This window comes from Notolabrus celidotus, chromosome 18 (genome assembly GCF_009762535.1).
Source record: "Notolabrus celidotus isolate fNotCel1 chromosome 18, fNotCel1.pri, whole genome shotgun sequence".
Taxonomy (NCBI): Eukaryota; Metazoa; Chordata; class Actinopteri; order Labriformes; family Labridae; genus Notolabrus; species Notolabrus celidotus.
In genome coordinates this window covers 20,882,458-20,904,176 of record NC_048289.1, presented here as the reverse complement: position 1 = coordinate 20,904,176, position 21,719 = coordinate 20,882,458, and the positions used below count along the sequence as shown (strand labels likewise).

Sequence of the window (21,719 nt, the reverse complement as noted above, 5' to 3'; positions counted from 1 at the left end):
CAAGGCTCCTCATCAGAGGCTGGGCAAAGATTGAATGTGACAAGTGAAACTGCCAGTAACGCTGTTTCATAACCCCCTAAAGAGAGAAGATGTTTACTTTATTTAAAGCTTTAAACATAAAAAATGACACGCAGCCAGTTGAGTTCACAAAAAAAATTTAGTTTTATCACAACATCTGAACCACTAATCACATAGTTTCATCTCTATACATGAATGTTCTCTTCAAGTTTAAACTGTTTGCACAGGTCAGTGATGTAAATATTATTTCAAGTCAAAGTCACTTATAAATAATTCCAGTACATTAAAGTTACATTTACATTTATAACTCTATTATACATAATTTACAAGAGCTCTGCAGCTGGCACAGATGTAAACGGACCATAAACCTATGTATGTTTTATATAAATGGAAACAAAGAGCCATCAGTATAAATAATGAGATAAAAATATTAGAATGTAAGCATTAAATGTCTACAACTGCACTCTCATATCTTTTCAGATAATCAAAAAGTACACTCACTCCAGTGCTTCAACCCTCCTTTATAGTCTGCCTGCTAAATACTTTATTTAACATTGCTCAAAAAATAATAAATAACAGATATATTTAATAAATGTTGATCCCAATAAAGGCTCAGAACTAACACCTTCCTTATTAATACACATACAGGTCATTTTATCTCTTCCACAGTGCAGTTGGCCATTCTTCTTTATTGCTTCCTGACATTTTGATTTATTTAACATTAAATGTTAAATTCATTCAACTTAAATATTAACATTTAATCTTTGATTTATGTACTTTTATACATATCAGTCCAACTAGAAACCTTCAAACTAGCTGCCTTCAACACGGCATGTAACAACCCTAAAGGAAGAGTTGCTAAAAAAGCCAACTCCATTGAGACGCTAAAACTGACGTGCAGATTATCAAAACTCATCAGTACGCAGATTCCTTTGGCTAAGTTTATTACATCTTTTTCTTGCCTGTATTTGTAGGACGTGCTATATTTCCCCCTTTTTTTTTTTTTTAAAGGAGTTATTTTGGCTCAGCGCTCAGCATGGAAGAAATCTTTTGTTAAAGTCTAATCTCTCTCCCTGCTAATCCTGAAGTCATTAACATACTTCTTTGGCTCTGTGCTCTGATAACAGTGGCTGACAGTATTAGATTACATGAAGTTTTATCAATCATTTTTGTTCAGTTTTTTTGTCAAATTGTCAAATCAAAACTTCTTAATCTGTCAGACAACCTTCAAAAACCTCAAAACAACAACTGACACCTTAGTTTTTTTTTTTAATCCCCCAGCTCAAAATAAACCTATCCAGTCTATATCATGATAAATAAAGCAACACTGATGTGTACATCAAATCTACATTTTTATCTACATTCTTGCATAATGTATATCTATTCATTTACACATTGATAACACACAAGGAACAGACAGTTCACCATGAACCACTTTTTAAAAGTTTGCATAGAAACCTTTAAATCCTGAATAAATGCTTTAAGTATTAAAAAGAATATGTTCTTAATAATGCTGTTTGAAATTTGGGCTGAGTGACACTATCAAAGGCTCAAAGTCTTTGTCATGCTCTATGAAAATGTGTCAAGAAAAATCCCCTCCAGTTAAAGCTTCAATCCTGCGTGTCAGTCGATGTACTGTGATAACCATCTGAAACCTTCCCCGTAGCCTTGTTTTTTCAACACGCTGCACATGAAAATCTCCAGCGGTCGGGCGTTCAGCTCCTTCAAAGAGACGCTCCCCTGTTGACGACAACACAGATAATTGAAGACCACAATCATCATGCAAAAGGGACAAGCCACCCCGCCCACGCTTGGATGATTTAATTTGTTCATAATTAATGGTCTCTGGAGAAAGAGTCGCTGTGTTACATCTACCTTTCCTGTAACTTGACCGTCAAGAGCAAAGGCTCCTCTCAGTCCGCCCTCGCTGATGGCCTCAGGGCGGTCAATCTTATTTCCCAGCACCAACACCGGGACATTGACTATAGTCTCATCTCCTAGGAGAGCCTGAAAGAAAACAAAATCATAGTCATCAATCTACTGCTAACAGACAGTAGCAGCGGTGCATGGTGCAAACAGCTTGTATCAGTTGTGGTGTTTAATCTCACATCAAGTTCAGTCTTGGATTCTGTGAGTCTGTCGTGATCTGCACAGTCTACAAGAAAGACGACTCCGTTCACAGCCGGGAGGTAATTCTTCCACACCCTCCGAGCTGTCATGAAAGGGAAATCAGCAAGTGAGCACCATGAAGTAAATGACTTTCTCTACTGTCTCTGTGTACAAACATACATTTTCATATAGCTGTATATTTTACTGAATAACTTTTACTCTATGTCCGCCCAAAAATCCAAACTATGAGGTGAAATCATGTTAACTGTTCCACCTTGGCAGATGCAAAAAACACTCAAAGAAAACAGAAGGTGCCGTCAATCAAGTGAGTAAACAGCATTCAGAAGAGCTCCAATTAAGTTAGTGAAAACACCTTTGTCTGAGGTTTTTGTTTTTCCTTATTTTGAATGAAGAATGAGTTTCCAAGGCAACACAAAGTGTCACCTTTTCTTTTTCTTCTCTTCTGACGTTCATTTTCTGCAGCCCTGGCTCAACTTTTATACTTCCACTCAATATGCTAAATATTTTAGCTTTAGTGGTTCCATTAGATCTGATTTAAAAATGCACACGGGATCTATAATGGCTGCAGAGACACCATGTGGCAGCAGAGAGAACTGTGATTGGTCAAATTGTCTCTCCTGAATTCAACTTCCCTGTTTCTAAAGTGTGTCACTGTTGATGGACCTTTCTTGTTTTTTTACTTGTGGCACTTTATATCTTGTTTTTATTGATTAATGGTTGTTTTATTTCGATCTTGTTTATATTGACTAATTGTTGTTTTATTTCTATCTTGTTCAGAGCCGGCCCTAACCGTCTTGGTTCCCTAGGCAAGAATTTAAATGGTGCCCCTCGTATTGTCACCAATTCCACCAAAAATCACATTACTTACACACTGAAAGACAACTGACATACAGCTTTATGTTTTACAGGTTTCCCTTATTTTAAAATAAAAAATACTTCTAAAAGATTGTTAATAAAATGGTAATAACACGGATATTTAGCAGGAAAAATGATATTAAATATATATTATATTTAAGCCTTGCCTACATTTTCTATCTAATGAAGCTAACAGCTACCAAAGTGTAAACAAAACAAAACAAAACAAAACAAAGACAGCAAATCATGAATACTTATAACCTTCAAAAATTGCTCTGCAAACCCATTTTTTAAAACCAAAAGTCAATCAAACGATTGTGAATGTATAGTGGCATAAATCTGCAATCCAACCCCAAATTATATTAGATAAAACTATATTTTTTTTCCTGTTGGCTTTAAATTTTCTTCCTCACTCATTTAGGGTACAAGTGGCGCCCCCTTTGGAAGGACGGCACCCCTAGCGTTTGCCTAGTCTGCCTATGCCACGGGCCGGCCCTGATCTTGTTTTCATTGACTAATGGTTGTTTTATTTATATCTTGTTTTTATTGACAAATGGTTGATTTGATTCCCATCTTGTTTTTATTGACTTTGCTCTTATTGATTGCTCATTTCATGTTTTTATTGAGGGTTACCTTTTTAGTACCGAGCACTTTGTCACAATCTACCTACGGGTACGAATGAAGTAACCTTGGACCTTGGTTAACAGTGAGAAAGTTCTCACCTTGTACATGTCCTCCCAGGTCAAATGTAGTGAATGTCATCCCTCCGATTGTCAGCTCTTCAGATGCTTTGGGAAAAAATGTAAGAATTGGATTTTAATGATGTGATTTGTGGCCTGCTCACTCGGGTTTAAAAGGCTTGAAATTACTGAGGTAATAACAATACAACACTATCCATCACAAATCTTTACCTCACCTGAACCAATCAGGTAGTTCTTTAGTATGATAGGTACAGATATAAACAGTTATAAATGTCTTTCAAAAGGATTTAATCAATAGCTTTGTGTCCCTCACATTCAAAACACTGTGTTCTTTAAAAACAAGCACATAACTGTCTGGACTCCCTTCTTACTTGGATGCAGCGTCGGCACATGTTGGCCCAGTCGGTCATCTTTCAGCATGTGTAGAAGTGTTGTTTTACCAGCATTGTCCAGGCCCAGGAAAACCAGCTTCCCACTCTTTTTGTAAAGACCTGAGAGACAATTTTTATTTCCCAAAGAACAGAAATGACCCACATTTTTAATCCAGGGCCCACTTAATCCCTGTGGTAGAACATAACCAGTATTATACATTTACAACAAAGAAAAAGTGTTTGTACTGCTTCTGTTTTCACAAAATTTGAATATTCTCCAAGACATTTAAATCACTACATATTAAACAGCAGACAGAACTTACCTAAGAACTGTAGAACACTACTAAACCCTCTGTAGATCCAGTCGAATAAAAACGACATCTTGTCAGGCTACGACTGAAATAGAAAGGAGGACAGATTAGTGTTTCATCATAATGCAGTGGGTGAATGGAAAATAGATATGCCTGCCTTTTCAGTGAGAGTGTAGTTTATGAAGAAGTATGAAATGCAGGGCTGGGGTTTGTTGAAAAATTAAAATACAAGTACCAATACCAGAACTTTAGAAGTAATACTTGATATGACACCTTTTCATCAAAACTTCATTACCCTTTATGCTCTTTATGCCTTTTATGTGCATGGTAGTATTACATTTTTACTATCCTCAGGCTTGCTTTAAGTGGAGGAGAACAAAACTTGATTGGTGCTGGATTATTTCACGAGATAGATACCTCAGTGTGCCCAATGCTAATTAAACCAGAGTGTATTCAGAGGAATTTCTATCAAACACCTGAATACAATTAAGGCATTTTTTCCACCACAGGAACTTTACCCCGGAACTAGGGACTTTACCCCTGAACTACGTGCGTTTCAACCGGAGGAACCAGGGTCTAAATTTAGTTCAGGGGTAGATAATCTCTCCCCAGAAAAGCCCCTGCTTGGGGGGGGGGGTACTTTTCAAAGGTCCTGGGACTTTCGGTTGAACGTTACGGTGTTTTGTGGAGTTCACACAGTTGTTGAAACACAGAGAGAGTTCCTGGGAATGCAGACTAGTTTAGTTTTTTATTAAGATTTCAAAAATATTATTCCTGCGCTCAAAACACAGACAACAATGGGGGCACAGGAACCTTTCAGTTCAGGGGAAAGTAGTTCTGGGGTTGGTTGAAATGCAACTATGGTGATAAAATACCTAAAAGAGCTATTAACTTTGAATAGAACATGTCATACTATTGAGTCAACATACATTCGGGTACTATGGGCACAGGTACAGCTAGGTACAGCTAGCAACAACTGCAATCCACTCAGGTGAGCTGATATCAGGGTCCAGGTGTGGCTAACGTGGTTTACGGGGACTCTTAATGGGACCAACACGTCACCTGTAATTAAAGTCTACATTCATTGCGACATACAGAAGGTGTAGATATCGGTGACGTAACATTACATCCCCACCCACACGTGAAACAGGTGGCTAACAGGACTGATATGCTAACCTGCAAGCAAATAGTAAGTACTTGTGCTCACAAATCTTCCCGTTTCATCCAGATTAAACTTACAAACAACTTTATTCGCACATAGTCTTCAGTTGTAATGATTCATTTAGCTATACAAGGTCGCAACAAGTCCCAATAAATGATGGAACTATGCGATTAGCTAATTGATGTTGAAGCCTTATCATCAGCGCTCCTTTCAGGTCTGTGTTAGCATGGTTAGCAGTCTGCTACATTATAAAATGAAGAATACAGCTGATAACAGTGTAATGTTCAAGGTTTCACGTGTCTGTTGCTTTTAATATGCTTAATAATACACCTCGTGAGCCAACCGAGATCATGCTGTTTAGCTAGTTAGCTGTAGCCTGTTAGCGAACATTAAAGCTCTGGTACCTTCTAGATTCTGGTCTCCAGGAGTCAGATTCTGGTCTCCGGAGCGTCCACCGTTCTAGGGAGCGCTCCCGTAGTCGATTCAAATCGCAGTCACCCTGCCAGGTAGTACTTTCTACACCTAACTATCTCTCTGTCTGTAATATGGACTGACTTACCCCCTCGTCTCTGCCCCCGGTAGGCCAACGTTCAGCGGTGTTGGTGGTCTCCTTGGAAACAGTCGATCTTAGTTCCGCTTGTTCTTCTTCGAAGGGTTTTATTTGGACTCCGGAGTCTGGGTTTAATGCTGCAGCGCCCTCATGTTGACGGCTAGGAGATAATCCCTTCCGAGGCGCAGTTGAAGGAATATGAGCTGACATTATCCATCTGAGTTTTCAGGTGAAATGGTCAGAGCCTCCTCTCAAATAAATAGAAATTCCTCCCCTAGAAAATACTCCATTTCAAGTAAGTACTGGCTGAGTAAAAACTGTCAATAACAGGTTCATTTCACCTGATTTCTTGATGTTAGATCTAGGGTTGCAAAGGGGTGGAACATTTCCGGTGCATTTCCATGGGAAGTTAAGTTGAGGAATTTTGGAAATATTCCAAATTTGAAATTATGGGAATTAACTGGGAATTTAATGGAAAGGAATCATATTCAAGCATAATATTTGTTTTGTTATAATCAGACATCCATCCAAAATGATACAACTAAAACAGATTTATTTTTAAGTAGAACTTTATCAAGTGTTAGATATTTTATTGAACAATCAATTATTTCATTGAAGAACAAAATATGAACGTTGAGTTAAATTTTACTCATGCCTCCCACCCAACCCATTCAAAACTTAACAAAAATGCATTAACAAAGTCCCATTCAAAATGTGAAGTGAAAAGAGCCCTTCTCCCTCCAAAGAAGTCCCATTCAACATGGAAATAAAAAGTGCAAATAGGGGGCGTGGTCTCAATAGCCCTGCAGTAAGCAGTGTGCTATCCAAGGGAGCCAGATCCTCCCCTGGTGGTGAAGCTTTCAGCAGTGTATCTGCCCCCTGGTGGCTGGCTGCAGTATAGGTCAAAAAATCCGTCTCCCACATTCATTTGAATCGGGGAGTGGTCAAACTTTAAAAAATAAATACAAGTCATATGAATGTTTCTCACATCCGTATGCTGTGGTGATATGTAGTTATTATTTGACTGTTTTGTGTCCAAGGCCTCTTTTTCCTGAAAAGTTTCTTTTTCCTTAGTCATTAGAGTTTAAAAAACTGGGTTTTACTTCCTGTTTCCTTTGATTCAAAGGACACACAGCGTCTTGTGATGCTACGCTGTAGGGTGGAGCTCATTACAGTGGCTTCGCAGGCTCTGGCTGCACAATGGTGGCGCCCAGGAGCGGGATTTTTTGGCTTCAGAACCGCACAATGGGAAGAGGCGGAGCAACGCTGTTCATTTTTATTTACAGTCTATCAGTGCTATGTGCATGTGATTGAGGAATAGCATAGATGACACAACTAACACTTAATTCTCTGCTGTCTGGTGAATATTTATGCTACCATTTGTGCTGAAAATTAGATTATGAAAAAGGAAAACACAAAATTATTGATACATCAATAACAAAACATTAATTCAAATCCGTGATAGAAGCTTGCATTCTAGAAAAATTTGATCTGTTATTTTTCATAAGGAACTAAGTAGTTCAATTTAAATTAAAAAACTTTTAGTTTTTATTACAGTAGTTAGGCTAAAGCAAATACATTGCACCGGAAAGTGGGGTATTTTCTATCATGTTACTCGGGCAAAACAATAACTGACCGTTGTGTTTGCTTTTGATAGTTCCACGATCATTGTCTCTGTTGGCTTTGTGATTCAACATTTAATGTTTTGGGATAAATAAACCTTTCCAATAGCTGCAATAAAACACATTAAATTCAAGATATCCAAGAATTCAGTTCTTTATTGTAATGATGTCCTCAAGCCTGAAGTCACAGTATACTTATCCTAAAATAAATGTAACATTGACGTATTACAAATAAACAATATGCAATTTTTGACAACAGAAACAGACATCCACACAAAGTTACCAAAAACCCATTGATTGTGACATTAAGCATAAACTCAGTCCATTTAGTTCATGCAGTGATCTGATGTGCTGACCAATCAGATGAAGGAAGGATGGTCTTCTCACTACTCATAGTAGAACCATTTGTCAACTGAAAAAAAAAAATCACATGAGATTTCCAAGAAGTAACAAGACACAACAGCTGCACTTAAAAAGTGAATGTACAATGCCCACCTGAACTTGGAATGGGATCTTCAGCTCCAAAATCACATGCCTGTAAGAAACAGATGATATTCCCTCTGAGCAAATGCACTTTGAAGGTCATGAGGAATACATATGACTAGTGCAGATGATAATGCAGAAATAAATCTGAGGGCATATTTATGTTCATTACTAGTCTCAATGAGGAAGGGATGGTCACACACTAAACACTGCTGAACATTACTTTAAAAAAAAGACAGACTTACAGACTTAACTACAGACTCTGCGTCTCCTGCAGAGCAGCAGAACGGGCTGTCTGAAACACTTGTGTTCATGCTGATTCAAGGTAAAGAGAAAACAAAGACAACAGAATGATGATTATAATCCAAAGATGTCATGCCAGAAAATATCACATATAGCCCTTGTTGCTTATAGTGTTTTAAAGCATGCTGTCTTTATCATGGAGCCCATGTTTAATTTCAAAATGGATTAAACTCACCAATTTAACTCGCCGGCGTCAGTCTTCTTCGTTATTAGAGCCTTCCAGAACTCATGGGTTTCCTTGACTGTTTTAATGGCAAAATCCTGCATAGAAGAAATTTTATTTTTAACAAAGAAAGGAAGATTTTCCTCAGGAATAAAGTGTGTATGCCTTACAGAAAACGTTAACTACTATAAATATTTCTCTTATTTATTTAACATTTATCTGAAATTAAAAAAATATATATTAAATAAATTCTCAAATACAAAAAATAAATTCTGTTATTGTAGTTAAGCTTAAAAGGTGGTGTAACACTGATGAAATAAAACAGAAATGCAGTGTATCAAAGTTCAGAGGGTGTACCCTGTCCTTGAACTCTCCGTTGAAAGCAAACTGGTTTTCAGGTTTTCCATCTGGGACTTTGTATCTTTTGAACCAATCAAAAGTTGCCTCCAGGTACCCAGGCTTGAGTCGTCTCACATCGTCTATATCTGCAATGATTCAACAACAAAAGAAGACTCTATAACTCAGAATTAAAGAAGGACGTATAGATTTTCGAAAGTAATCAGTAGGAAAATGAAAAATTATTTAAGAGAGGAAAATGTGTTGAAATACCAATTATTTTGTTTGACATAATTCTTATTAACAATATAGAATAAAAAGTACTATATAATTGGAAAATTTAAAATATACTACGGGACAGACTTACATGTAATTATCTAGGTTATACCATTATTTTAAATGTATATTTTATGTTAATAGATAAATACAGAAAAGTAAAAAATTAGGAATGATTGTTATTTTTTTACACTGTTGTGTGTTTTTACCAGTGCTATCAGCATTAACACATTGAGCATCAATGTGATAATCTTTTGTACTCTCATGTTATTTTGTCCCTTTCAGCACACCGTAGTTAAGTTGCTGCAGTGTCTTCTTGCCTCCTGCTGCTGTCGTGATGTAAAATGACACAACTGTGCTTTTGAATGGCACGGTATCTACAGTACTTGCTAAACAGGTTGCAACTGACTGCATTGGTGGCTCAAGTCCAGCTCAAGGCACTGGTTAGAATTCCTGTGCATAGTTTATATGGACCCATGATTGGATGGAATAGCTAAATATTTTTAATTTAATGAATGCGATTGAAAAAAAGATTAGTCATGGTAAACTATCGAAATAAATTGATTGATTGTATTTATTTTTTAAATGGACAGCCCTAGTTTGTTTCATTTTCCAATTGTATTAACCTTTCATTACTTTCTCTTTATATAAACACACATTCAATGTGCTCTTTATTCTGTAGTTTCTCTAACTCTTGAATTCCAAAATATATATTTTTTCTATTTAAAGACTTTTTCTATTTTTAGGGCACTCCTGTGACTCCATTCATTGCAGGTTTAGTCATACCATTAAAGTCTCCAGCCTCAGGGTCCTCAGTATTGATCACAATGACTTTCCAGTCTGTTTCTCCCTCATCAATCAAAGCCAGAGTCCCCAACACCTTCACTTTGATGACTTCCCCTCGAGAGCACACCTGAGAGCCGAGGACACATTTTTTTATAAAAGCAGAGTTTAATTCAGTCTCTCTTTTACTGTAGTCAGAATGTCCCCAGTACCTTGTTTCCTATGTCACATATATCGATAGGATCATTGTCTCCACAGCAGCCTGTGTCGCTGTCCTTGTGGTTGGGATCTTCCCATGTCTGTGAGAGGAAAAAAGCACTGGTTGGATGGAGAAAGAAATATCGTTCCTTGCTTTTTTTAAAAGTATGAACAGGGTAAAACTTACCTGTGGAATAGCTCCATAATTCCAGATGTAGCCTTTGTGGGGAAAAACATTTGCTACATAACGAAGATTTCCCTTCTTCAAATCTTGTTTCAGTGGATTGAGAGGATCTTTGGTGGCAATCTGATAAACAGACAACACAGTCACATTAAGCAGCTTATCAAACTACTAATAAACTGGTGCAAAAACATATGTATTTTGTTTCATTTGTTTGATAGTGCAAAAGAAAAACATTAGTGCATTAAACCAATGCAAATACTCTTAACGTATTGGTGGTGTACATGTAAATTTAATAATGTGTTAAATTGAATTATTGTTGACATACCTCCATTTTTGCATTTGTCCATCTTGGAACCTCAACAACAGCATGGAAAATGTTCTGCAAGTTGATTCAGAAATATATTTATATTTAATTATTTTTTATTAAACTTACTGGGCACACACACACGAATTGGATTATAGACTTGAGACACAGACCAAACTGGAAGGATGCCAGCTGGGATTGAGGGTGTACAAAAACTGGGTTTTACAATCTGGTCAAAAGGGTGCACTTAATGGACTCCCTTGAGCCTGTGTGATGTGAACTTGTATTCCATAACTACAGCCCAGTGCAGCAGGTTTATTGTACCATTTCCTACTTCAACTATCAGTACAGTTGCTAGAGTCAGTTAAGGAAACACACTCTATGGCCCCCAGGTGATGCTGGGAAAAGCAGCTGCCCACCATTTAAGACAAATTGAAAATTGCTACTGTTCTTCAGAGTCTCCTGAAGCAGAAATTTTCACAACTGTGGGACAAAAGGAGAGAAAGCAGAACAGAATCCCCCAAGGTTTCTAATTTTGTTTACCTGGAGTGCATTATTATACTTTTAACAACAAATAGCAGTTAGTGGGCATGAACACTGTCGGCTCACACAACAAGTGTTTTGGACTCCTCTAAATGTGCAATTCTTCTTTTTCATAGGAGTTGCAGGATGTACCACAACACATGATGCTCACCTCTGCTTCATCAGCGTAGACAGGTATGTCATGAAATGGAGAGATGTATTTACCAGCGGAGTCTTCTAATGAAAGGAAAAAAGGATAGTTATGAGCACAAGAAAAATTGTACTCCCTGAGGTCCTCAAAAGTGAGAGTTCTACCTTTTACTTGGCAGTACAGCTTTTACTGAAGTTATTGCTAATGCTACAGGCTAATAACGCCACTATGCATAATCCAGGAAGGTAAAATTCCCCATTAACACAACAATTAAAGAGCTGTTCTTACTGAAAAACACCCTGTAGTCCTGAGTGTTTGCCCTGCCTCTCTCCTCGATGGTGAAGCTCATGTCTGCTGTTTGTAAGTCTCCCTCTGTGGTCTAAGCACTAATTCAGAGAACTAAGAAGCTCCTGACTGACAGGCAGTCATTGAGAGGGAGGTAGCAGGCATGCGCAACTCTTAAGCCAGGGTTACCTGCATGTGACAACACGGCTCCTGTATACACATATGATGGAGCCATTCTAGCTTCTTTATGCACCCGTGTGGCTTTAACCTTAGCATTTGTAGCTAACGCAACTCTTAATGAAGCTGAATTTGCTGAAATTAGGGTTCACCAACTAATCCTCCCTTATGATCTCTTCCTCATGCTTTCAAATGGCGAGGTAGTACACTGTGTACCCTCTTTGTGTGTTAAGTGATTTCCCTCATGTAACCCTCGGTGGCTCTTGAGAACTCTTTTCAGGGAAAAACAGATGGAGCTGACTGGTGTTAGTAGTAAACCAATTAACAAGGCAGGATTAGCTAGCGTGCCTGTGTTCTGGCTTCTTATCTCTTGAGTTTCACTGGAACTATTTGATAACATACTTATGTCCCATTTCAAGAAACATTAAGTGTAAAATAACATGACTTATCCTTCTTTTGTCTTTAATCCACACACTTATATGACTAATATTAACCCTTTGTATGTGTTACAGAAAAGAGCAATTAGACTTATAAATAAGGTGAATGTTAGAGAACATACTAACAGTTTGTTTATCAGATCATATTTGTTGAAATTTAAAGATCTAGTTAACTTTAAAACATTATTATTTATGTTTAAAGCCAGAAACAGATTATTACCTGAAAACTTACAGAAATTGTTTTTGTTTACATCTCATGAGGAGGCTCATTGATGGAAATTTAATTTCAAAAGTCCAATGGCGCGCACTACATTAAAGCAAATGTGTGTTTCAGTTTGTGGAGTTAAACTTTGGAATTCTCTGGATGATGATATAAAATGCTGCTCAAATTTTTACAGTTTAAAAGAATGTTAAAAAGTAAAGTAATGGGGAACTACAAACTCATCCAGTAAATCTGTATTTGATTGTTTCAGTGTTCATTGTTACATTTGGTGTTTGGTGAAAAGAGAAGGTGATTACCAATGGGTTAGCTGTCTGGTTTAGTGGTAGATGATGTTGTGATTAAGAGGAGGGGCAAGTATTATAAGTTTTTCTTCTTCCTGCTTCTGTTTGTTCATGGACAGTGTATACTCTATTTTTTGAAGATTTATATATTGAATATTTTCTGTTGTCAGAAACTGAAGTGAGCAAATAAAATTCTTATGAATCAATGAATCCATAGCTTCTAACATTGGTACATTGGTGGTAATAATTGGCTTTTGATGGTAGTTGAAATTAATCAAAAGTTAAATAACCGAGTAACCAAATTGCATTTTTGTCTGTTAGCTACTGTTGCAATTTTTGTACAAATATTTATATATTTTATTTTTCTATCTCGAAGCAACACATATTATCCAATCAAATCTACCTGATTTGAATAGCACATTAAAAAAACCAATTGATATTATCATAGGGCTGCGCAGTAAAAATAAATAAATTAAAACACAGAACATAAAACACTGTTAAAAAAAAGGATGATAGTAATAATTAAAAAAATACACAAGACACTTTAAAAATAATTAAAAACACTATTAAAAAAATTAAATAAAAGCAAATAAAAGAACAGACATAGACGACACAACTCTCATGCTGGGTTAAAAGCTGAGGAGTAGAAATAAGTTTTAAGACAGGATTTAAAAGTAGGAATGGTTGGGGATATTCTAACGTGAGCTCACTGCTCGCTCCACAATTTAGGGGCCACTGCCGAGAAGGTACGGTCACCCCTGGTTTTCAGCCTTGTCTTAGGGACCACAAAAAGCAGCTGATCAAATAAATTATACAACTTATTTACACAGTAAGTTGCTTAAGCTTGAGTACGCAAGAGGGAGCACATTACTCCAATCCTGGCCTCCCTCCACTGGCTACCTGTGCACTTTAGAGTCCATTTTAAGATTATTTCATTTGTTTTTAAATCTTTAAATGGTCTGGCCCTGCCTTAACTCTCTGAGCTCCTTCACTGCTACACTCCTGCTTGGTGCCTCAGGTCTTAAAACCCAATTTTATTCCTTGGCTTTCAACCCCATATGAGACTCTGCTCCTGTTTTAGTGTTTTATGGTTTGTTTTTATTTATTGTTTCTATTGTTTTATTGTTTCTATTGTTTTATTGTTTTTATTGTTTTATTACCCTGTGTTTTAAATAGTTTTATGCCTGCGTTGTTTGTCTATTTATGTACAGCACTCTGTTTCGGCTGTGGTCGTTTTTAAAGTGCTTTATAAATAAAGTTGTTTTGAGTAAGCTCATTTGTAAAAGATTGACTTTCTGCACCATTGAAGATTCAAGTTAGGGTGAAAGTATGCTAGCAAAGGTTTAGCTAAATTTGCTCTCTACTTATAAAGAGAAACTCCTTCTAGATGTATCCATGCACAGTGGTGTGAGAGGGCAAAATTACTGTATTGAAACCAGACAAACTGCTACCAATACCATTATTTACCAGACTACACTAACATGGTAATGTGTAAATTATTATGGTAATTATTGACTCATCCCAACACTGGTACTTTTATGACTTATCCGTGGTATTCCAAATTATTAAAATCATCACTGTGGAAAGGACCCAAATACAGACGACAACAAAATCTCCTTTGAGAGTTTTCTAATGACAAAAACTTTAAGCAGTGTTCGAGAAGAAAACATTTAAAGACTGCAGTCAAAAATACAAAATATAAGACAGTAAATTTCAGGCAGAAGAGTTGAGTGAAAATATTTGTCTGCTCTGAAAAAGTGCTAAAAGTCCGGTCAGGTCAAACTAACATGGCTTGAACAAGTGGCTTAAGAGGTTGGCATAAACACAAGACAATCTTGCAAAGGCTGGTGGGAGCTTTTACACAGCCAACATGGTGCCATTAAATTTGATGTGTTAAATACCTGTTTATTATTGCGCTCATTTACACCCGCAATTAATGTAGGCAGTTACTCAGGTGTTGATTACATCGTACACAAGAAGCTGGCTATCACTAAGAGAGTGTGCAACAATTATGTAACTAAAACATGCACAATGTAAAATTTCTCCCACTGTGCACATAATGAGAAAGATTGCTTCTGCCAGAGAGCTGACTATCTGTAACAGTGCCCTAGCAAGAGGATGAAAACACAGGGAAATGACTGCAGTATCGCTCTATGGTGTATACACTGTGTGATCAAAGTAAGTTGGGTTTGAGGTGAGTGTGGTGCACAGTGGAAGGTCACAGACTGGGCAGCAGAGGCATCACGTGATTCTTTAATCCTCACACTTTGCTAAAAATGACTCTTGGCCAGAAGACTTTCTACTTTGATGCATTTGTAGGTTTTAAGAGTCATTGTGTCCAGCTATAAATAATTTAAGTAGGAGTATTTTGCATGAAAAAGGGGTATGGAATGGATGCCCATGTCACGACGCTGCTCTACTCTGAATGTTTTCCTGTGTGTCTGCAAAAGCTAAAGATAGCTTCCCAAATGCTTAGCTTACAAGTGATCCAGACTCAACAGAGAAGCTATTTAGAGAATTCCTGAAAAGCTTGTGCAAAATAAGCACAGTCCTTCATGTGGATTGGTCCGTAGCCTCAATAAAAGATGCAGAGACTGAATGGGTTATAAGTTTTTATGTTGCATTCTCTGGATGGATATTGTTCACCCATAAGGATGAGAACATTGTCTTACAGTTCTGGTTGTCCTTGGAAACATTTATTTAGTAAGGTCTAAAAAACGTGTAAATTATTAAGGTAACAATTGTTTGCCAAAATGCCAAACTGTCCCTCTCGCCAGCTTTACAAAAGTGGTAGTTAACAGCTTTCTCTTGTTTTATCTCACTGTAAAGGAAGTGCTAGTTTTGGGCTCCCTCTGATGGATCAATTTATTCAGGAGGTGCATTATATATTTATATATTATTGTTTTTTTTTAAAGTTTTTGTTGGGGGGGCTTTTACACCTTTATTCATAGGGGAGAGGGCATTGGATAGTGTAGGAACATGAGAGAGAGTGGGGGAATGACACGCAGGAAAGAGGCCTCAGGCTGGATTTGAACTCGGGCCAACCACTTCATGGGTGCGCAACTTAACCATTAGGCCAAGTCCACCTCTTATATATTGTTTTTTATCTAAGATTATTTGTTTTAGAAATCAATCGGCAGACTGGTCAAAAGTGAACATATTTTAAAGTTTTAGCCTTTCAAAAAAAAAAATGTTGGATCACGTGTTGCCTATTAATATTGACCAAAGCACCTAGTGAAGCTCAACACAAGTTCTAGCAGGAAGTTAAAGCTTCATGGACATTCATTCATTCATGAAGTCATCATTCATTAACATCAGTACCTCTCTCCATCCCTTCCTACTCTGGTAACCAGCTACTTGTGGGCGTAAACTACTTAAAGTAGGAAAGCCAACCAGACTTAGCCTCTAACTCCATTGACCAATCATTCTGCTGCTACCAAAACATGTAGATCTTTTCACCTCTCTTCTTTTTTTTTTTTCACCCTGTCACCTCCAATCCATCTCATCAGTGCCAGCTCCAGCGACAGTTCCTCAACTCATCCTGCATCCTTCCTTCAGTGGACTCCAGTCTAGACTCCAAAGGGGGGGGTGTCCTATCCAGCTCTCGGCCTCACTTCCCCTTCAGGGACATGAAGACAGCACGATGCAGTCTAATCAACAAAGACTTTGCACATTTCTCATATTTTCCAGCGCTTTTTATTGAAAAGTATTTTTTATACTATAAAAAGCAATAAATAATGATTTAATTTTTGTCTAAACTGAGACAAAAACACGTCAAAAGGCAAAGGAAGATAGATTGATTTCACCCCAAAAAACCACCTCATTTGTTTTTTTCTCTGAATCAAATAGGATGCCATCTTTATACACATTTACTCTCTTGTAAACAGTCTTTCATATTGAATTAGCTCATTATTTCCAGGTACTACATTATTCTGATCTCTCAGATGTGTAAACAGGAGTAGTAAAAGGCACACAACATGCAGTTTGTAGCTGCTCAAAGGTGTATTTTAGGATTCTCTTGTCATCAGTGCGTCAAAACTGTGGGGTGATTGCAGAGCAGACTGGGTGTTTGAGTCCAAAGGGTTTGACTTCACGTTGAGCCACTTCAGTGCGGGCATGTTGGACAACTTCTCCACTGGTATCTCTGTAAGAGGAAATAAAATAAGTATATACTCAAAACAAGTCATTTGAAAGAATAAAATCAAATATGTTATATTATGTTTACCAGTGATGTTGTTTCCCTCCAGGTTAATCCTTTCCAGTGTGGATATTTCTGTAAGCTTCTCAGGGAAGATGGAGAAGTTGTTATTGGCTAGATTGATGCTGGTTAAGTGCTCCATTACTCCAACATTGTCAGGCAGCTTGGTGAGGACGTTGCCCTGCAGATCCAGTTCTGAAAGGAAGTTCAAGACATGATTAAATTGTGAGGCTGCCTGTCTGTTCTTACATCACAGAATAAAACTGGAGGGTCCACAAAATCCTTTCTGAAAAATGACTCCTCCACTTTTGTATTATCCATTACCTCTCATCTGAGTGAAGGTTGTGAAGAGCTTGCTGGAAATAGCCTTCATCTCATTGTCAGCCAATGAAATAACAGAAATGTTGTCTGTGACACTCCTCAGGACCTTGAACACACCGTCTGGGAAAGAAATGAGCTTGCAGTTGGACAAGTCTGCAGAGTAGAGGAACATAATGATGAGATTATGAAGCACAAACAAAGCAGTGAATGTTAAACATCTTCAATGGGTATCTTATTCAAATTAAACAAGATTAAAAAAACCTTGACTAATGCACATGTGGTAATTTAGGCAAAGAAATGTAAGCCTCTATCACCACCTGCTGGTAAAATGTGGTATAACAACCAGAATTTAAATTCAGAGTGATCCATTCATGTCATGGGATGAGGAGAGTAAAATGGGATGATGATGGGAGTCTTACCCAAACTGTCTTTCCCCTCCTCAACAGTTGCATTGATCCTCCGAGCAACATTTGCAACCGCCTCAGCCATTACGCCTCTGGAACCGTCCCTAAGAGAGGTCATTATTGTTAACAAATGAGATGTATGGCAGCCGAATGACACTTCAAAATTAATATTATATATTACATACATCCAGCCTGATGCATTAAACACAGTAGCTACTCTGATTCAACCATTGGTGCTGTGTGTGTTTGTGTTTGTAACACTAAATCAAAAGTATGTTTAATAATGACTGTAGGTTTTGTTCACCTAGGAGGAGTTATACAATTATGTTGACAACAAAGGAGGTAAGCTAAACCTTTGTTATTCAGAGTTACTTCCTGGAAGGTGTACTGACATATTTATACAATATGATGAACATAGCAACACAACAAGGCAAGGCAAGTTTATTTATAAAGCACCATTCATACAAAGAGCAATCCAAAGTGCTTTACAGAGTTAAAAACAAAAAACAAAACAGTAACAATCAACAAAAACATACAGCAAACACTTCGAACATTAAAATTGTATATGAGGCCAATTATGTTTGATCTACTCTCTCTCTCTCTCTCTCTCTCTCTCTCTCTCTCTCTCTCTCTCTCTCTCTCTCTCTCTCTCTCTCTCTGTACTTATGTTGCGGGTCAATTTGACCCATTTTAAAGTTCAAAAATCTAAAGAAAAAATGTTAAAAGTATATTTTCAGGATGAAATTTCTTCTGCTAGAACAATCAACATATAGAATGAATTATCAGCATCACTTCATAAAAAATAAAATGCAAAATAAAATTAACAAAAATCTAAGTAATGTAAAACTATTGTATTTATATTCAGGGTTTTCCAATGTACATAAAAAAAAGTTTTAACATGAATTTTCATAAAAAACGAGCGAGTTATCCTCATTGAACAATGATCTATGAGAATTAAAGAACAACATTGCACTAAAGATTGATTTAAATGGTTAGTAATGGAGTTAATAATGAGATTAAAAAATGTTCATTGGGATTTTTTGGGGTTCTGACATGTTAGGCGTTTTTCGACCGCAGGAACTTTACCCCAGAACTAGGGACTTAACCCCTGAACTACGTGCGTTTCGACCAGAGGAACCAGGTTCTAAATTTAGTTCAGGGGTAGAAAATCTTCCCCCTGAAAAACCCTTGCTTTGGGGGTAGTACTTTTCAAAGGTCCTGGGACTTTCAGTTGAACGTTACAGTGTTTGTGAAGTTTACACAGTTGTTGAAACACAGAGGGAGTTCCTGAGAATGCATACTAGTTTAGGTTTTTATTAAGATTTGAAAATATTATTTAATATAATCTTTTATCCCCATCCGTCACTGGCCTGATTTGCACAATCTACACGGGACTTCAGCCCGCGGCCGAAACGCAGACAACAATGGGGGCAGAGGAACCTTTTAGTTCAACGTAAAGTAGTTCTGGGGGCTAAAAGACCCTGGAACTCTTGGTCGAAATGCACCTTTTTGGATTAAATGTGCCCCGGGTCAAATTGACCCAGGAGCATTATTGCTGTCCCTAAGAAAAGAACATAACAGGAGGGTTAATTAACTTAACGTACATAGTAAATAGTATTGGGTCTTATTATTTATTTAAATTAGGAGGGATTATTATAAATAATATAAACAATGCAAAAGTGCCCCATTTGAAGCCTTCAATCAAAGTTATAAGGCTTTCAAAAGTGAAATAAAGTAGCAGAGTTCTTATTTTGAAGATACACTAACAACAGAAGAAAGTTGTGAAGTGTCCCCGAAGCATTTGTATGATCTCTGATACCTTTAAAGATGACATTACTGTGTAATACTGTATTACAAGAAAGTATGTGAATCAGTCAGTCATTGTTCAACAAGTGACAGGCGAAAGTCTCAAGACTTGTAATAGTTAGGAGCACAAGCCTGAAAACTGTTGTGTTTTTTTAAAGAACCCTCTGGATTACATTATAACATAATGACATAATACCATGATGTAAGGTACAAGTCATTATAAAATCAGCTTTGGGACCTACCCCTGCCCTGAGCTGCCAACCTAATAACAAACACAGCCTGCTGAGCTATACACATCCATTATTTCATTACTGTTTGATATAAAACAAGCCAAGAAGCTACTTACCCAAACTAGCAGCTAACACAGAGCTTACAGAGCTGAGCAGGAGAGCTACAACAGCTGAACAGTCAAATGTGGGGAGTGTGTATTTTTAGCCCCCCCGGAAAGAGCCCTTCAGCTGAATGTGGCTCCACTTATAGGGAAATAAAGACCCGTCACCAGCACCAAATACTGTCAGGTTAACTTAAACTTACATTGGTTCTGTCATTGTTGTTTAGCGTAAGTAAGTAAGGCACAAGCTGAAGCTAGAAGCCGGGTAGGAAATATGAACACAGCTTCGTGAGCTTCGCTGCTGCGCCTCCAAGTTGCAGACGAGGAAATTACGACGCAGAAAGTTATTATTCAAAAACCCATAGACTCGCTTATGATCAGCAAAACTACATATTATCTTACAATTGTGATTCTAAGACTGTTATGATGTATTTCAAATATGTTAACCCTCCTGTTATGTTCGTTTTTAAGGGACAGCAATAATGTTCCTGAGTCAATTTGACCCGGGGCATTTTTAAATCCCAATAAACATTTTTTTAATATCATTATCAACTCCATTGCTCACCATTTAAATCAATATTTAGTGCAATGTTGTTCTTTAATTCTCACAGATCATGGTTCATTGAGGATAACTCACTTGTTTTCTATGAAAATTCATGTTAACATTTTTTCTAATGTACATTGGAAAGCCCTAAATATAAATACAATAGTTTATATGACATAGATTTTTGTTTATTTTATTTTACATTTTGAATTTTTGTTGATAAATTAACATGAAACCTCTTGGGGCGGCAGTAGCTCAGTCACTAGGGACCTGACTTGGGAACTGAAGAGTCACTGGTTCAAGTCCCAGTATGGACGAAGTTTGGCAAGTGGACTGGTGACGGGAGAGGTGCTGGTTTACTTGCCTGGGCACTGCCGAGGTGCCCTTGAGCAAGGCACCACACCCCCAACAGCTTGAGGTGTGCTGGTTGATGGCAGCATCCCCACTCTGACATCTCTCCCTAAGTGCATGTGTGTGCATTGTATGTATATACCAAAAACTGTGCGGTTAGCATGACTGAAAAATAACACGAGTGAAAAAATTGAATTTCCCCCTGAGGATTAATAAAGTATGTTCTTCTGTCACATGCTGCCCAGATTTTTATCCTGCATTTAGCTGGTTTGGAAGGCATATACTGCCTAAAATAGACTTTTAAAAGGGTCAATTTGACCCGCAACATAACAGGAGAATTAAGAAATAGCACAGTGGTAGAAAAACAAATGAGAATTGAACTAATAATCTTTTCTGGATCTGTAGTCCCATTGAATTTTATACATCTTATTAACCATTTTAAACCCTATATATTCTCAATCTATAACAACTCAAATTCATAAGAGAAGGGATTTAAATGTTACATTTGATTAAAAAAATAAGGTTTTTTTATGTAGTGATGTTGATAAATTAACACAAGACCTCTTCTGTCACATGCTGCCCAGATTTTTATGCTGTATTTAGCTGGTTTGTAAGGCATCTATTACCTAAGATGGAAGGAACCTCTGATTACCACTAGCCTTTCATCCACTGTGACATTAGAAATGCAAAATTATACTTTTAACCATTTTTTTTTTTTTTTAGATTTTTGAACTTTAAAATAGGTCAATTTGACCCGCAACATAACAGTAGGCATAAAAATGACATAGAATCCAAATGTAAAATTAAAAAGTGCCCCCCCTACTTTCCTGTTTTTTTTACAGGAACTAGAATTATACTTACAAACCCTGACATTAATTGATAGCAAAAAAGTAATAGAACAGTAGACTTTTTTAATGAGTTTCTTGGAGAGAACATAT

General features: G+C 37.2%; 3 protein-coding genes and 1 long non-coding RNA gene across 7 annotated transcripts; 1 reads left to right on the top strand and 3 right to left on the bottom strand.

The window, feature by feature from the left end:
* Positions 1-968: 968 nt before the first annotated feature.
* Positions 969-6,238, bottom strand: sar1aa (secretion associated, Ras related GTPase 1Aa). 2 transcript variants are annotated; one of them, XM_034708114.1, is made up of 7 exons: positions 6,108-6,238; positions 4,399-4,471; positions 4,076-4,195; positions 3,726-3,791; positions 2,127-2,230; positions 1,894-2,025; positions 969-1,758 (listed from the first exon to the last, which is right to left on the bottom strand). In XM_034708114.1, exons 2-7 carry the CDS (start codon positions 4,454-4,456, stop codon positions 1,642-1,644), a joined length of 597 nt encoding a protein of 198 aa, XP_034564005.1. In that variant the 5' UTR covers positions 4,457-4,471; positions 6,108-6,238; the 3' UTR covers positions 969-1,641. The 2 variants fall into 2 exon arrangements, with proteins under 2 accessions (XP_034564005.1, XP_034564006.1); XM_034708115.1 differs by having other exon boundaries at positions 5,953-6,182.
* Positions 5,409-16,606, top strand: LOC117830145. The gene is made up of 3 exons (XR_004634734.1): positions 5,409-5,575; positions 11,410-11,467; positions 16,336-16,606. It is a non-coding gene; the product is annotated as an uncharacterized LOC117830145 (long non-coding RNA).
* ppa1a (inorganic pyrophosphatase 1a) lies at positions 7,887-16,676 on the bottom strand. 2 transcript variants are annotated; one of them, XM_034708113.1, is made up of 11 exons: positions 16,317-16,676; positions 11,445-11,509; positions 10,772-10,825; positions 10,450-10,569; positions 10,277-10,363; positions 10,068-10,194; positions 9,027-9,154; positions 8,682-8,767; positions 8,449-8,518; positions 8,216-8,255; positions 7,887-8,132 (listed from the first exon to the last, which is right to left on the bottom strand). In XM_034708113.1, exons 1-11 carry the CDS (start codon positions 16,330-16,332, stop codon positions 8,107-8,109), a joined length of 819 nt encoding a protein of 272 aa, XP_034564004.1. In that variant the 5' UTR covers positions 16,333-16,676; the 3' UTR covers positions 7,887-8,106. The 2 variants fall into 2 exon arrangements, with proteins under 2 accessions (XP_034564004.1, XP_034564003.1); XM_034708112.1 differs by lacking the exon at positions 16,317-16,676 and adding an exon at positions 11,712-12,142.
* A 130-nt stretch (positions 16,677-16,806) lies between these two features.
* On the bottom strand, positions 16,807-20,236 carry lrrc20 (leucine rich repeat containing 20). 2 transcript variants are annotated; one of them, XM_034708117.1, is made up of 5 exons: positions 20,090-20,236; positions 17,765-17,853; positions 17,349-17,498; positions 17,052-17,219; positions 16,807-16,970 (listed from the first exon to the last, which is right to left on the bottom strand). In XM_034708117.1, the coding sequence occupies exons 1-5, from the start codon at positions 20,101-20,103 to the stop codon at positions 16,834-16,836; spliced, it is 558 nt and encodes a 185-aa protein (XP_034564008.1). In that variant the 5' UTR covers positions 20,104-20,236; the 3' UTR covers positions 16,807-16,833. The 2 variants fall into 2 exon arrangements, with proteins under 2 accessions (XP_034564008.1, XP_034564009.1); XM_034708118.1 differs by having other exon boundaries at positions 19,902-20,235.
* Positions 20,237-21,719: the final 1,483 nt, after the last annotated feature.

Bases quoted from the DNA above. Each gene is read 5' to 3' on its own strand.
- sar1aa (XM_034708114.1), bottom strand. From the start codon at position 4,456: ATGTCGTTTTTATTCGACTGGATCTACAGAGGGTTTAGTAGTGTTCTA. The intron at 2,231-3,725 runs GTGAGAACTTTC...CTTTCATGACAG, and splicing joins CCTGGGAGGACATGTACAAG to CTCGGAGGGTGTGGAAGAAT. The intron at 1,759-1,893 runs GTAGATGTAACA...TGTCGTCAACAG, and splicing joins ACGGTCAAGTTACAGGAAAG to GGGAGCGTCTCTTTGAAGGA.
- ppa1a (XM_034708112.1), bottom strand. From the start codon at position 11,772: ATGAGCTTCACCATCGAGGAGAGAGGCAGGGCAAACACTCAGGACTAC. The intron at 10,364-10,449 runs GTAAGTTTTACC...TTCCTCTCACAG, and splicing joins ATTATGGAGCTATTCCACAG to ACATGGGAAGATCCCAACCA. The intron at 8,133-8,215 runs GTGGGCATTGTA...TTTTTTTTTCAG, and splicing joins AGATCCCATTCCAAGTTCAG to TTGACAAATGGTTCTACTAT.
- lrrc20 (XM_034708117.1), bottom strand. The intron at 17,499-17,764 runs GTAAGACTCCCA...TCTACTCTGCAG, and splicing joins GGAGGGGAAAGACAGTTTGG to ACTTGTCCAACTGCAAGCTC. The intron at 16,971-17,051 runs GTAAACATAATA...TTCCTCTTACAG, and splicing joins GGAGGGAAACAACATCACTG to AGATACCAGTGGAGAAGTTG.